Raw genomic sequence first — 16,304 nt, 5'->3', positions numbered from 1 at the left:
GAATAGATGGTAAACATTACAGATGTCCGCAGTAAAAAGTTACAGACATATGTCCAAAAAAAGGAATCCTGACCGAATAGGGCTTAAGACATGTAACACTCTCTAACAAAGAAGCACTGTCCCTAAAATGTCTTGTGGATTTCCATTCTGCATGTCTGAAAGCTTGTTTGTTTTGCTTTATTCTGCTGATTTTGCCCTATAACACTAAGCTAAACCAATGAGTATATATGCGAAAAGACTTGCCCCGAAGTATAATATTAAAGAGACAAGACACACTGGGCCCTGCTTCTGCCATAAGGCAGAGCTAATCTATAATTTATCTCTCATATGAAATTAGAACTAACACTGTGTGAAGGTTATGCTCTCCTCAAAGCCAACGTAATATTCATAAACAGATCGGCCCAGAGAGAGATCTGTGTTTGTAGGGGATTGGTCATGGTGGAACAAAAAATTAATACAAATACAGCAGTGTGTTATGGACAGTGTTGGGAGGGTTACTTTTGAAATTTATTCCACTACAGATTACAGAATACATGCTGTAAAATGTAATTTGTAATGTATTCCGTTAGATTACTCAAGGTCAGTAACATATTCTAAATACTTTGGATTACTCCTTCAGCACTGGTAGATTTTTTTCACTTGTTTTAACTACAAAAACTGCCAGTACAGTAAGACAAAATACATGCTGACAATTTACACAAGGTTTATTTCTATTTCTTCTGCTCCAAACTTACTTCAAATTTACTTCTCTGTTTGCTCGTGTGAATGTAACACATCATAAGAAAGTGTTTCACCGCTTTTCAAATGCACTTTGGATCGCATCATTTATATGTATAAATGTTTTCCATCTTAAAGGACTAAATATTGAAAAAAATGACAATAAAATGCAAAGTAATCTCTTCAGTATTCAAAATACTTTTTGAATGTAACTGTATTCTAATTACCAAATGATTTAAATTGTAAATGTAGTGGAATACAGTTACTTATATTTTGTGAATCCTGTTGCATGTATTCTGTTACTCCCCAACCCTGGTTATGGATAGTTTGCTCAGACCTCTAACTGGGCCCTAACTTCCTCAGCTGGGCACAACAGGCGAGACAGAGTAAGCCCGAAATAGCTATAGACACCTCACCTTTTTACTTTTTTTTGTACATGTATTCTCAATTTTTTCCTTTATTTTCACTCACTTTCTCGTGTGTCTTTCTGTCTTTATTGGCTTCTTGAATGGGCTTCATATGCATTGATTTTGATTTTCATGAAGGATTATCAAAGTTCTTTCTTCATTCTTTTTTCTTTGCTCTCTCTCTATCTCTGCCCCAACACTGCCACCCATCCTTCTTTCTGCAGATCCTGAGATTTATGCTATGCCTGAGTCGGTTAAGGCATTAAGAGCAGCCCAAGCTCAAAGAAGGACTGAAATGGAGAGAGATGATAGTGAGGACTCAGAGACGCTCTGCACCTCTTCCAACTCTCAGAAGCTGTCAAGAACATATTCCACCCCCTCCAGAGGCCCAAGTACCTCCCCAAAACAATTCAATCATCACACCAACAAGTCAGCTGGTCACTATGCCACGAATCTGGCGGAGTCTGTCCTCCAGGACACTTTCATTAGTTTGTCACAAGATGAATCTTCTTTTGCCCCGGAAGCAGCTGTGAGTGTCTCCAACACTTTGCAACAGTCAGGTGATGTGAGCCACTCTGTTGAAGAGCTCCCAAGTGCTCGAACCTGCTCTTTTGAACTCCCTAAAATCGTAATTGTCCAGAGTCCTGACAACAGTGAAGAGGTGACAGAGTGGCCTGAAGCACAGTCGCATGGAACACCGGAGCATGACGGAGTACACAAGGCCGGAACGAAGCATGGGACTCACCCCCAGCACAACTCCCCAATTGTACACTCTGCTAAGCCAGTGGAGATAGCATTGGCATGTGCGGCAAGCGTCATCGGCACCATTACCTCACCTCAGGTCACAGAACAACTCACAATGGAGTCAGAAGATGAAGATGAGTGTGAGGATGAGGAAGAAGAAGGGAGTGAAACAGAACATGGGGAGTATTCGTTTTCTTCTGCAGTATGTGGAATGTCTCAGGTTGCTGGAGCAGTAGCTGCGGTAGATCTTGCTGAAGACTCTGGGGATACAGAAGACTCAACAGACATGTACTCTGCTTCTATGGGACTTCTGTCAGTTGCCCAAGCATCAACTGCCATACCTCTCCACTGTAGCGTTGCCGAGGGCACCAGTGTTGAGGCTTTCAGGGCCAATGTGGCTGAAGTTCTTCTTAGGGAAGCTTCAGCTGTTCTCACCCACAGACAAAGTTATTCAAGCGTTGCAAATTTCCTTGAGACCACACATAGCAAGATAGTGGATGGAATCACAAATCCAAGAAGGCCCTATCAGGAACAACAGGAGCTGGATAATTTTACCCAGGAAATATCAGACACTATCTTTCAATACGCCCTTGAGAAGGCTGAAAAGAGAAAAGAGCTTGAGGGTCCTGGAAAAGATGCTCCAAACATCCAGGGTTTTCTCTTGGAATGTGTGAATAATTTTCTCTTTGATGTCCTTTGTGTTACATCAAGAAAAATCTGTGACATTTCAAAATGTAATTTGGGGTCATCTGACAGGAAAGAAGACAACATCAGCTTTAGGGAGTATGAGGCTGATACCAAGTCTGCCAGAGAAGCATTAAGTCAATTACAGCATTTGATTGAGCCAAGCCAGGCTTATAATCATGGAGAAAGGCAGAGCAGTGTGGAGAACCTGTCTGTTTTCATAGGGAAAAGAGAGAGAGAACAGAAATATATACAGGAGGACAGAGAGAATGAGCCAAAACTGAAAGAAACCTACAGACTTACTCTGAATCGAGTGACTGCCACTATGCTCAAAGAGCAATCTAACCTGCAAGCGCAGCTGGGTAAGAGTGAGAAGAGCTCAGACTCTACTCTCCCCTCAGCCGAAAGCTCCCCACTTCATGTGCCACGAGGGAGGCCAGGAGGAGAGAGTGAGGCCAGACAGTATTCTTTATCGTCCTTTTCAGGAGCGCTTGTGTCACTTAAAATGGATTCGGCCGAGTCCAAAACTCCTGTCACATGCTTTGCCGAAGACTTGGCGACTACAGTGATCTCCATGGCGACAGAGCTGGCAGCGATATGCTTGGAGAATTCAAGTGGAAAGCAGCCATGGTTCTGCGCCTTAAAGGGAGGGTCAGAAGGTCCAGAGGGGCTGCTTCTGCCCTGCCGCACAGCTGCAGCTCTCCGCCGTAAAGAGACACAAAATGGCACTGCAGTCATCAAGAAGCACAGACCTCCACGCCTCAGTGAAATCAAACGTAAAACTGAAGAGCAGCCTGAACTCATGGAGCATCTGGTCAACCGTGTCGTGGATGAGACCGTCAACCTAGATGAACCAACAACCTCTGACCCATTTGCACTCTTTGCATCCGAGGTCACAGCCAAGATAATGAACTGCCCTGAATTGAGTGTGGTGGACACTTCTAAATCTGGCCAATCATCTCGCAGCCGCCTGCAGTGTGAGAGATGGAGCAGTAGAGGGCAAGCATCAAGTTATGAAAGCATTCCAGAGGAGGACATGGATCCCTCTGGAACACTAAACACTTTGGGACCAGGAAACAGGCTTGGGCATAATTTGAGCAGAGGTAGCTCTATCTCCAAGCAGTCCAGCTGTGAGAGCATTACAGATGAGTTCTCTCGGTTCATGGTGAACCAGATGGAGACTGAGGGTCGTGGGTTTGACCTTCTACTGGACTACTATGCAGGGAAAAATGCCAGCAGCATCCTTGCAGCAGCTGTTCAGCAGGCTGCCAGTAAAAAAAACGGACACCTCAATGTGCGGACTTCATCATCATGTCTCTCTAAGCAATCAAGCACTGAGAGTATCACAGAGGAATTTTACCGCTTCATGCTGAAAGACATGGACAAGGAGAACAAGGACTACAGTCTGACCAAGACCAAAGAATGGAGTAATAGCCTGTTACCCCCATCACCCAGAACCCCATTTTGTATCCGTCAGTCCTCTGTTCCTGATAGACGATCATCAGATTCCAGACTAACTGTAAACTCACCCATTAAGGCTAATTCATTTGATGGTTTTGCTCAAAATGTTCATGGAGACTCACTCAGCATTTATCCGACCAGCTCTGTGTCATCAACAGGACTCTGCAAGTCTGATTCCTGCTTGTATCAGCGTGGTCAAACGGACCAAATCACAGATATGTTGATTCATGAGACCTGGGCCAGCTCTATTGAGTCTCTAATGCGCAAGAATAAAATCATTGCAGAGCCATCAGAGGACAGTGTGGAACTGGATTCTGCAGACTCACAACCACATGTGCAGCTCTTTGCTGATCGTCTAGCAGCAGACATCGTAGAAAGTGGCAAATCCTTGCTTGGAAGCCAGCAAGAAATCAGTGCAGCCGCTTGTCAGCCACATGTTCCTGTTAGAGAAAGGAGACATGGCTTTAAACATTCTCGTCGAGAAAGTGGTGGAAACCGGCCAAGTGTGGAGCATCAAGAAAATAGGGGTAATTCGCAAAGTTCTTCCTGTATGAGGCAAGCATGGCGAGGGCAGAGGGAGGTACCTCTGATCCATATTGAGCCAGATCAAAGAGAAGAGGTCTCTGAAGATGTGGGGAGGGACGGCACCCACCACAGAGAAGCATCCCATCAGGTCCAGCCACAAAGTGGAAAAGAAAGTGGGATGGCAACCAAAAGCAGGTATATATAACTTTACAAACATCATTCTCTAAGAGAGAGCCTAAGTCAAGTAAATTATCTTAAAACAATGTGTGTCATACCACAGGTCTGATAAATACTTGATTCTGATTGGTTCACAGACGTTCTAAGGTGTGCAGTTATTTTTCAGTAAACCAACGGCTATGAGGTATTTCCAGGTCTTGACCGCATAATGGTTCCATATCACTTCAAATTATTTCAGTTATTTCAAAGAGCTGTACTGGCTACCACAGTAAAATAACCACATAAAACAAAGACAGTGGTGAAGTACATTGGATAAGTATGACAAAAAATTTATATAATATCCTGAGTTTATTTCAATTTCAGTTGAAAAGCATCTTCGCGCTCCCTCTCTCTCTCTTTCTTTCGCTCTCGTCTCACACACACACATACGCTGACACACAAATGTACACTCACACACACATAGAGACTTTGAGTCACGACCAACAAAAAGAGCTGCACCCCCGCGGCTTGATAAATACAGTTTCTATATTATCTGAAATAACTTTTAATATGTGTGTTTCGATGTATTTGACCCTAATCAGCCACCCATAGTGGAAAGCACCCTCCCACTCCCCTCCCCCTCTCTTTCACTCTCACACACAAACACACACACAATCTCAAACTAGGACACACACACATACTCGCGACTCGCGAGCGGCATGTCAGCGCACCCCTGCATCTCAGTGTGGCAGTAAACAGTTGATTAACAACTGAAAAACTATATACAAGAATGGCGACACTACCACGCTGCTGCAGAGATGTGTGCTTGAATGTACATCTTGCCGATTTGAAGCGATGTTACTTCTGGGGAGAGCTTCAGCAAACAGGTCATTCCCACATGTGATCTCTCTCCATTTCTCCATCTTGCTCATGCACACTCACACACAAACGTACAAACACTCTACTTCAGTAAGCGCTCTAGTAAAGCAGATCAAGCATCGCAATGCTACGTTGTAGTTCAACTTCTTAGCTGATGTAGGCACACCCGAGGTGTAATGGCCACTCCGCTGTGCATCGTGACAGCATTACCACCTCAGGGTGTGCATTATTATTCAATAATTCAATGGTCCGGAGTTAATTATTTCTTACTTAAATCAACAGGGTGCCTTTAACCAGAGTACAATAGTGGTACTGGGAAGGTATAGAGATCTGCATGGGCATTAAGTTGAAGCCTGAAACTGACCAGTACCTTAGACCATCTGACCCTAACTGAACCCTACCTGACTAGTACCATCAGATTTTTATCCTGAACCCGACCTACATTTACATTTAAATTTTTTAATTTGGCAGACGCTTTTATCCAAAGCGACTTACAAAAGAGGAATACATTGTAAGCTAATCATCTTAAGGAGACAGTGGTACAAAAAGTGCTGTAATACAAAGTTTCACTAGTATCAGAATAGTAGTATTTAAGACAGACAGTAGTGCAACAAGAATTTTTTTTTGTTTTTTTTTTTGTGACTGGTTAAGTGCTCATAGAAAAGATGTGTCTTTAGCCCTTTTTTTGAAGACAGAAAGTGAGTCAGCTTCACGGATGTAGTTGGGAAGGTCATTCCACCAACGTGGTACAATGAAACCGAAAGTCCGGGAAAGTGTTTTGGTGCCTCTTTGTGTTGGTACAACAAGGCACCATTCCTTAGCCGACCGCAGGCTTCAGGTGGGGACCTAAACCCAAAATTGCTGACTCTTTATAATTTCCTCTCCAAGCAAGAAAATTGTTGAAATAAGCTGTATTTTATTTAGACATAATAATGTATTTTTTATGAATAACAAACCCGACCCAAACCAGAAGTTATACTTGAAAAACTGACCTGAACCCGGTATGAAACCTGATGGTTTGTCGGGTAACATCGGACTCAGGTCAGGTAGCAAACCTCTAGTAAGGTAAACAAAAATAAGGAATTAGTTACTTAAAGGGACAATGTTCACATAGGTGAAACTAACTGTTTTCCTCTAACATAAGCAAAACCATTAAAAGAAGATTTGACTTATATAATGACACCAGATGTAGTCTGTACCAAGGGTTAGGAGGTTTTCTCCTGCTTTACATGAAACTGTGAAAATCTTGTGGCTGCATTTAAAGAACCTGCTTTAAATTGCATCTGTAGTTACACTGTTAACCTTACCCCTAAACCTAACCCTCCAACCCTTACCATAAACTCCTAAACCTACCCATACTTCAACCTCAGTAGCAGCAAATGTGAATTTTGTGAGAATTTTGCAGAACAGTATGTAGTTGCACAATAAATACATTGCATTTTATGTATTTTAATGTTAGTACAGAGTAGTTTAAGACACCTAATATAAAGTGGGACCTTTTATTGACTTTATACCTGTGCTCCCTTAGGAGGAATAGGGAGAAAAGAGCAATTTTAACTAAATAACATAAAAGAGATCATCAACTGCTGCCTGAGGATCAATCATCAGTTGGAATATCTGGCTCTTTGTGACGCTGCAGTTTTGCCGTGTATCCTCTCTCCCCCCTCAGTGACAAACACAGGGCTTCCCCAGTGGCCACAGCACCCTCTGCAGATGTGGAGGTGGAGCGACGCTCTTTCAGTGCTAGCAGTGAGGAAAGTGGCTCAGGAAGTTGGGCCCAGATTGCCCCTGATGACGACCCCCAGGAGGAGACCACCAGTAGCTTTATCCAGCTAAGCGAGGGGTCAGTCTTCCAGTGGACCATCATGCCTTGCTGGACAGTGTGGCTTCTCCATTTGGCTTTTCATTAAGCAACATGTGCTAAATTCATATTTTGAATGCGCTGGGCCGCCCAGAGTGTAGCGTAGCACCCATTTGTGAGACTGCTTCTCTCATCTTTGCGGCATTTGAGAGAATTAAAGCTATTACTTTGCTTTCAGTGTGTGTATATTACTAATTTTTGACATTTAACAAATCTTAATTAGGGTTGCATCGATAGTTGATACCAATAACAGAAGATTTAACGATTTTCTAAGCAATGACAAAGACAGGGCTTCCTCAGTGGCTACAGTGCCTTCTGCAGATGTGGAGGTATTAATTTCGATACAACAGTGAAAACTAATATGCAATGGAACACACAGTTTGTTTTAAAGTTAAATATTGGCATAAATATTTAAAATTACAACAGTCTTCAAGTATTTCTCAGTTAAGTAAACATCGCTTCATGTTCAGTTATTCAATTAAAGAGTGATTAATAAAGAACAAAAAATAAAGAGCAGTGAAAAATTTATTTTGTATATATTGTTAAGTAATAGATAATTCAGTATATAATAATCAAAATAATTATAAATATATATAATATTTTAGATAATCCAAAGATTACCTTATTGTAGCAGACAAGTAAAACATTGAGTAGGCATTAAAAAAAGTGGTTTTAGTAGTCAGTATGTTGTTTGGTTTATTTCCATATCATGAACATATGCCTATTATTGACCTACAGTCCACCATGATCCATTCTGCAATTGAGTTCAACAATCTGTAGACTTTGGCTGTTTTCACAGTGAAGCGTTCTTGCGTTCGTCTGTACCCATGCATCAGACGAACGCTTTGGAACATCTCACTGTGGTTGTTTCGTGTTTAACTGGTTTTCAGCGGCTCTAGCCATAACCACCACGTTTTTGATGCTGTGTCAAGTTAAATTTAATTTGAAACTTTAAAAAATGCATCTTGAGACCTCTGCACTCTTTTTACATCCAGCTGTTTTTAAACAGATGTCGGTTTGTTGTCTGTACAACTAAGGGTTGACTGTACAGATGGAGTTGTGCTGACTGCCCCCTTCTGACTGCATGTCACAAAGACATGAAAATTGTACCTTAAGCTTGAATTGCTCAGTTTATAGAAAACTTACGTAAGGCCAGGGGGCATGATTAGTTGTGTTAATTTTTCTATGAGCAATTTTTTATATAACTAACCGCACTGAATTAACACATTAAATAGGCAGCCTTTTAAGTTATGTAAGGTAAGGTTAAGTAAGGCGTTCTGCATCAGACTAACACACACAAATTCCCAAACAAAGTGTAACAGAATAAGACATGTTGACATACTGAAAACCCTAAGAGACAAGCAAATACTGAAAGCATTATAAAAGATAAAAGAAAATTGCTTTGTAGACATTTTTACATAAACCTATTTCCCACTGTACACATACACACTAAGCAGAGGCCTGAGGTAGTGTAAATCTCTGAAGTGAGAGAGTTTCCATTTGCAAGCCTAGTCCAGCACAGCTGTCTGAGTAAACATCTTTGACAGCATGAATGGAGTCTGGAGCAGAGCTTTCGCCTAAAGACACCCCATCCAACACTCCTAGCCCTGACAGGCAGGTGCCATATGTCACATCCTGTTGACTCTAGAATCAAAAGGAGGTAATGGGTGTGAGAATCCTCCCTGCTGATTGAATCATGCCGAGACTAACGTGTTCACCGTGCTGCTTTACCTGTGCCAACTCAATGCCATCCTTACTTATCCAACTCTGGGTAGCCGGCCATTCACCTCCATCTGACTTTTCACTTTACACCCACTTCATCCCCAGTTTTCTTTCCACCCTGTCAGGGGGAAAGGTTACTCTCCACTTGTCCACCTGGCTGTTGCCAGTTTTGGCACAGGTGGCACACTTTCATAGTCATCAGCCGACAGGAGAGTTGCTAGTGATGCCCATGCTAATGAATTTCATACCAGTGTTCATGCCTACTTGGTCTTTTCCAAGCCTCGCTGCTGTTTACGCCATAGTTATTGCTGAGAAAATTAGTAGCTTCTGCATTGACAGTACTTTTACAGATCCAAAGAGTGGGAATGCAGAGGGAGTTAAAGGGATAATTCATCTAAAAATTAATCATTTACTCACCAAACCAGTATGACTTATTTTCTTCTATGTAACACAAAAGGAGATGTTAGGCAGAATGTTTAGGACTGACAGCTTCAGTCACCATTCACTTTCATTGCATCTTTTTTCCTTAAAATGTAAGTGACTGAGGCTGTCATTTTGCCTAACATCTGCTTTTGTGTTCCACAGAAGAGAGAAAGTCATATGAGTTCGGAACTAAATGAGGGTGAGTAAACAATTCAGTTTTGGGTGAACTATCCCTTTAAAACAAAGTTTTACACATTTATCATTTTGTGTGCATATGTATGTTGCAGAAATGGGAATAGCAGTGCTTCTAGTCTCGGACTGGCAGACCTGGAGGGCTTTCTAGACTACTCGATCTCCAGCACCCTAATCAGGTATCCAAGAGCAACACAGTAACTGCGGCACACTTAGCGAGAAACTTGCCCATAGCACTGGAGCAAATGGCTGTTAAACGCTCCTCCATAACCCAAAGTGCTGTCCTTACTTCTACAGCTTCCCTCAAGAGGATACAGCCACAGTTAGAAAACAAAATTTTGATTAAATTTTGTCATATTTGAGCCAGTGGATTCATCTGAAAGTGTGTACATGTTGTTTATGGTGTGTGCTCACTAAGCAGGGGTTGTTTTTTGTTTTTTTGCTGTGTCTGGAAATGATCGTCTGGGAACAGTCTCAAACACCAGCGGTTCTAATGGGCTTTGTCGCCAAAAGCTTGCAGTCATTTACTATTTTGAGCTCTTATTAGATGAGAGCAATTTAGTATTGCCCCCACATGGCCAGCATTGCTCTATACATCTCTAGACAGCATGGTAATGATAGTGTATCTATTTGCAGCGAGGAGAGAGAGAGGAAAGCACCGAACTGTCAGGATCAGGCAGATGGTGAGTGATATTCCCTCTTACAACCTTTTACATGCACACAGGCACACAGAAACACATTTAAATAAAGAATACAATGCTGCAACTTTAATGTTCTTGGAGGTAAAAGGATAATCCACCTAAAATGAAAGATATGTCATCATTTACTCACCCTAGTGTTCCAAACCCATACGGCTTACTTTCTTCCATGGAATACAAAAGATGTTAGGCAGACTGACAGCCTCAGTCACCATTCACTTTCATTTTATAGAAGAAAAAGATTAAATGAATGTGAATAATGGCTGAGACTAACATTCTGCCTAACATCATCTTTCTAGTTCCACTCAAAAGCCTAACAACGGCCTCTCGTATACTGTATTGTGTAATTTAACAGAATTAATAGAAATCTCAACTGTTTGGCAGATGCTCATTCTTAAAAAAAAAAAAAAAAAAAAAAATGATTTCCATCGTTAAACAAAATGTGTTTGTTTTTATTGCTCCAAGGAATGACAAAATGCAAGAAATAATTTTTCAGTTGTTTTTATTTTTCTGGATGATGCTATTAAAGGGTTAAATACATTGATTCATTGATTTTCTTTTACTGAAATGAAATAATTTCCGGAATATTCTGGGTTCAGTACAGGTTAAGTTCAATCAACAGCTCCTTTTCTTTAAAAAAAATAATAATAATAATAATAATAATCATGGCAGGGAAGTGAATGGGTTCAGACCATAAACATTAAAATACTCACTATTTCAGAAGTATAGCAACAAGACAAAACTATACAGTATGCATGTTAACATGATTTTAGTGTGATAAAATTACTTGCCTTTTTTGTGTAAAGTTATATGCAATTTTACAAGTTCATTGCCATGGTGAAGTACCACCATAAACACTAAAATCTTTAAACGACCATGCTTTTATAAAGCTTCACATTTCTGCCTTTAAACCCTACTAAAATTGGTCCCATTCACTTCCATTGTAAGTGCCTTACTGTGTTGTCTTGATTTCTGCTTATTTTTTTAAGAAAAGAATGGACAAGTCAAAATTATTTTTGTGGTAATCAACATTATGCCACAAATGCTGTCAATTGAGCTTAACTTGTATTGAACCCGGAATATTCCTTTAAGGCCAGACACATACTCTACCAAAGTATGCAAACATAGGTGCTTCTAGCTATGTAAGCTCTATTTTGTATGTTGTTGCATTCAGAAATTAGTCAGACATACAGAAATACATAACGCAAATACGCATTGCATTCTCAACATTGCGGGAAGAGGTGCTTATGTTGTCTGTAGCAATGCAGTAAAATGGAGAATGTTGTGTAAACAGTCCATGGAAAAGTTTAACCAAAATTAGAGTTGAAGTGGTTAAATGCAATGTACATGTAACTATGGCATACCATGGCCATGTGATTAATTTAAAATTTATAACATGGTAAATCTTTCTAAATTGCGTTTAACGCATTTACCACTTTTCACATTAGATTCTGACATTTTATTAAGCTCTGTGTGAGTGCTGAACACTGATTGGAATGGGGCGGATCATTTGCGCTGTGTCCGGGGTCATTACACTGACGCACACACCTCAAACACACACACATCATCAATTCTGTGTCAATGATCAAGTGATGAAGAAAACTTATCAGAAACCCAGATGGGACATGTGATAAGCTGCATTCACATGACTCGCTTGAGGAAGCATCAGCATTTCTAAGGCGTCGCATTCCATACAATTAGGATGAACTATCATTTGACAGTGCCAACGCTAAAAGCAAAACAATACGTTCTTTGCAAGCGCTTTTCAAGTGGAGTTCAAAGCAGAAAATCATGTAAATGCAGCTTTACGATTGCTGTAGCAAAGTGAATAGCCAATATTAATATTGTGGAGGATGAGGGTTTAAGAGATTTAATGCCCGTTGCAATGAAAACCCAAACTACGTGGACTAGATTTTTTAGTTTGGGAAACTTGTTACTTGAATTCGTGCTGTTTTAGTGCAATTCTCTCTTTATACTGTGTAATGCTTTGTTTGAAATGTTAATAAAACATTTATGTTTCATATTGTTTTCTTTTCTAAGAAAGAACTAAATGATTTTGACAGGAAAATAGTATATTTAGAGTCAAATTTCAGCACTTTCAAAATCAGTGATTAATCGCAATTAACTGTGAAAAATAATGCGATTAATCGCAATTAAATATTTAAATGGACTGACAGCACTAATTAATTTATTTTCTTTTACTGAAATGACATTTAACATGTTGCCACAACCAGTGTCTGAATTGAGTTAGAGCTCTTGGGGGGGTCCCCTTCCACCGACCCAGAAATTCACAGAATAATTAGATATATTGATTAAAATGAGTCATTTTGATATTTTAATGAGTTGTAAGACAAGAGTAAGATGCCACAACTCAAAGCTGCAAGATCTCCGTGAGTGTGGTAACTATGATCCTACACTCAACATCTGTGTATTTTTTCACTGATGTTCTTTCTACAATGGCTTTTTATCATTGCCCTCCTCTATCTCTGTAACATTTACATGCCCTCTCCACTCTCGAATTAGCATACAGTCTTACTGAAGCAGCATCACTTGCCCTCTGTGCCTTATCGCTCACTATGCCATGTGCTTCTAGTCTTTGGCAGAGTGAGCATGTGAGTGAGTGAGAGAGAAAGACAGAGAATGCAAAAGAGACTTTTGTATTGCCAGCACAACTCACACCTCACAAATGACTCATTCACATGCAAGAGAACAAAGGACACTTTCACTCACACAGACATGAGAGTTGACAGGCAAAGCATCATCCTGCTATGCTGAAATGCATGTTAAAATGAGAAGACACATGATAGAGCTGGGAAAGAGAGAGGGATTTATTTTGGAACAGATTATTATTTGGGGGGGGGGGTGGATTTTCCCCCTTTTCTCCCTAATTTGGAATGCCCAATTCCCAATGTGCTTTTAAGTCCTTGTGGTCGGGTAGTGATTTGCCTCAATCCGGGTGGTGGAGGACGAATCCCAGTTGCCTCTGCGTCTGAAACTGCCAACCCGTGCATCTTATCACGTGGCTTGTTGAGTGCGTTGCCACGGAGACATAGCGCATGTGGAGGCTTCATGCCATCCACCGCGGCATCCATGCTCAACTCACCACGTGCCCCACCGAGAATGAACCACATTATAACAACTGTGAGGAGGTTACCCCATGTGACTCTACCCTCCCTAGCAACCGGGCCAATTTGGTTGCATAGGAAGCCTGGCTGGAGTCACTCAGCACGCCCTGGGATTTGAACTAGCGAACTCCAGGGGTGGTAGCCAGTGTATTTTAACACTGAGCTACCCAGGCCCCCCTACAGATTTTTTTTTTTTTAATTGAAAGGCTACGGAGAAGAGAGAGATTAAATGAATATTACTAAGGCACAAAGGGGGAAAAAAGGACAGCTCGCTTTCTCTTTAAAAGATAAGCTAAAAATGAAGAGTGTTTATTTTAGAATGTTTGAACATAGCTATGAAAAAAGTGACAGAAAAGGGAGGGAGATTAGCCCATCTTTCTCAGAACAGCTCTTAAACAATGAGTTGATCCCTGAATATTTAAGCCCTCTTTCTCTTTATTTGCTCTGTATCATTCACACTGTTCCGCATTGCTATAAAGCCCTGCAGTGGCTATTGAGTAGTGCCTACTGAGGCAACAAAGTCCTATGAATGATGAATAATACCTCAAATTGTGCATATGAAGAAAGGTGTGGTATTACTTTCAACCACACTAGGCAGTTAGACTTTTCAGTCCTGTGGGTGTTTGAAAAAGTCCCATAGACTTACAATGGAAAAGGGATGCTAACCTTATCCAGAAACTTCTATTACTCTTTCTTTCTGTTTAAAAGTCTAGCTATTAGCAAAACAAAAACAAAAAATATATTTTGAATTTATCTATGTTTGTGTTAAACCTCCCACCAGCTTCACAGAACACAACAAAATGATTGCAGCGAAGTCCTTTTCTTTCCTTCGTTTTCCTTTTACTTTTTTCTTAGATTCTACTGGAAGCTTGTTACATTTACAGAAATCACATTCACAGTCACGTGTACAGAAGCGGCTCACAATGATCTTTTTTTTCTTCTTACAGAAGTAACATCGGGTTTATCCACAGCAGGCAGCAGCTGTCAAATGGAGCTCTTGGTGGTGAACTTTGACCAGGATCCAGAATGTGTGGATGGAGAACTAAGAGCAGCGCTTCAATGGATTGCTGCGTCTGAGCTTGGCGTTCCAGCAGTCAACTTCAAAAAGACTCAGGAGCACAATGTTGCTAAGGTGAGTGTACATGGAGGTCAGATATTAGTAGTGTGCTGTGAAGGGCTTGGAAACTATGGGTATGTACAGAACAGCATACTGTTACAACTAGGTATGTAGTATGTATATTGTCTACACAATTCAAGTTTTCTGGGTGATCTACATCTACATTTGGCAAAATGTGAAGTGTACAACCAGATCACACTGCACAGAATACTGTGTCCCACATTACAATTTGCTTGACTTGACCTTTCATTTCAACTGTTATCTCAAAGGCCATTGCTATTATGGTACTTTTTTGTTCTTTTTGAAACTCGATAGCCCCAGCCCCCCATTCAATTCTTTTTTTTTTTTTTTGTGGAAAAGAGCATCTTGAACATTCTGCTAAATAATTAGTCACACTGATTGTTTATGAAAGAAATAATTTTGGGGAGAACTAACCCTTTAATATCTGACTGAAGGACTGCCTAAACTTATATATATATATATATATATACACACTGGAGGCCAAAAGTTTGGAATAATGTACAGATTTTGCTGTTTCGGAAGGAAATTGGTAATTTAATTCACCAAAGTGGCATTCAACTGATCACAAAGTATAGTCAGGACATTACTGCCAAACAACTGAAGATTCCATATAAAGGTGTACACTACAGTCTTCAAAGACAAAGGACAACTGGCTCTAATAAAGACATAAAGAGATGTGGAAGGCCAGATGTACAACTAAACAAGAGGATAAGTACATCAGAGTCTCTAGTTTGAGAAATAGACGCCTCACATGTCCTCAGCTGACAGCTTCATTGAATTCTACCCGCTCAACACCAGTTTCATGTACAAGAGTAAAGAGAAGACTCAGGGGTGCCGGCCTTATGAGAAGAACTACAAAGAAAAAGCCACTTTTGAAACAGAAAAACAAAAAGAAAAGGATAGAGTGGGCAAAGAAACACAGACATTGGACAACAGATAATTGGAAAAGAGTGTTATGGATCTTAACCCCATTGAGCTTTTGTGTGATCAGCTAGACAGTAAGGTGCGTGAGAAGTGCCCAACAAGACAGCCACATCTATGGCAAGTGCTACAGGAAGTGTGGGGTGAAATGTCACCTGAGTATCTGGACAAACTGACAGCTAGAATGCCAAGGATCTGCAAAACTGTCATTGCTGCACATGGAGGATTTTTTGATGAGAACTCTTTGAAGAAGTTTAAGAAGTTCTGAACATTTTTTTCAAATTGTAATAGTAATTGTTCACGTTATTAATGTCCTGACTATATATTGTGATCAGCTGAATGCCACTTTGGTGAATAAAAGTACCAATTACTTTCCAAAAGAGCAAAATCTGTACATTATTCCAAACTTTTGGCCGCCAGTGCGTATACATATACAAAATTTGATTAATTCATGCAAAATTATTGTATTTATTTAAAAGATTATTATTGGATTCTTCTATCTACTTTAAACTTCCAATGTAGTGAGGTCATGTGAAAAAGTATACTACAGTTGAACACTTTTATCATCCCATGCAACACATTGTTTCAAATACCACATTTTAAAATACATATATATATATATATATATATATATATATATATATATATATA

At 40.3% G+C, this 16,304-nt stretch overlaps 1 protein-coding gene across 4 annotated transcripts in view; it reads left to right on the top strand.

Moving 5' to 3' along the window:
- LOC127456174 (A-kinase anchor protein SPHKAP-like) overlaps positions 1 to 16,304 on the top strand; it is a 187,054-nt gene that overhangs the window by 161,665 nt on the left and 9,085 nt on the right. For 3 of the 4 annotated variants that reach the window (XR_007899799.1, XM_051724522.1, XM_051724523.1), the window contains 5 exons: positions 1,349 to 4,733; positions 7,243 to 7,416; positions 9,867 to 9,950; positions 10,408 to 10,454; positions 14,542 to 14,726. Coding sequence is in view for 3 of the 4 variants with exons in the window: in XM_051724522.1 (XP_051580482.1) it covers positions 1,349 to 4,733; positions 7,243 to 7,416; positions 9,867 to 9,950; positions 10,408 to 10,454; positions 14,542 to 14,726 (3,875 nt within the window). In the remaining variant the exon portion in view is untranslated. The remainder of the gene's footprint in view (positions 1 to 1,348; positions 4,734 to 7,242; positions 7,417 to 9,866; positions 9,951 to 10,407; positions 10,455 to 14,541; positions 14,727 to 16,304) is intronic. The other variant, XM_051724524.1, reaches the window with a different exon arrangement.

This window comes from Myxocyprinus asiaticus, chromosome 18 (assembly GCF_019703515.2).
Source record: "Myxocyprinus asiaticus isolate MX2 ecotype Aquarium Trade chromosome 18, UBuf_Myxa_2, whole genome shotgun sequence".
In the NCBI taxonomy this organism is placed as follows: Eukaryota; Metazoa; Chordata; class Actinopteri; order Cypriniformes; family Catostomidae; genus Myxocyprinus; species Myxocyprinus asiaticus.
The sequence above is the reverse complement of the archived record's forward strand: the minus strand, read 5'-3'. Positions and strand labels throughout refer to the sequence as shown.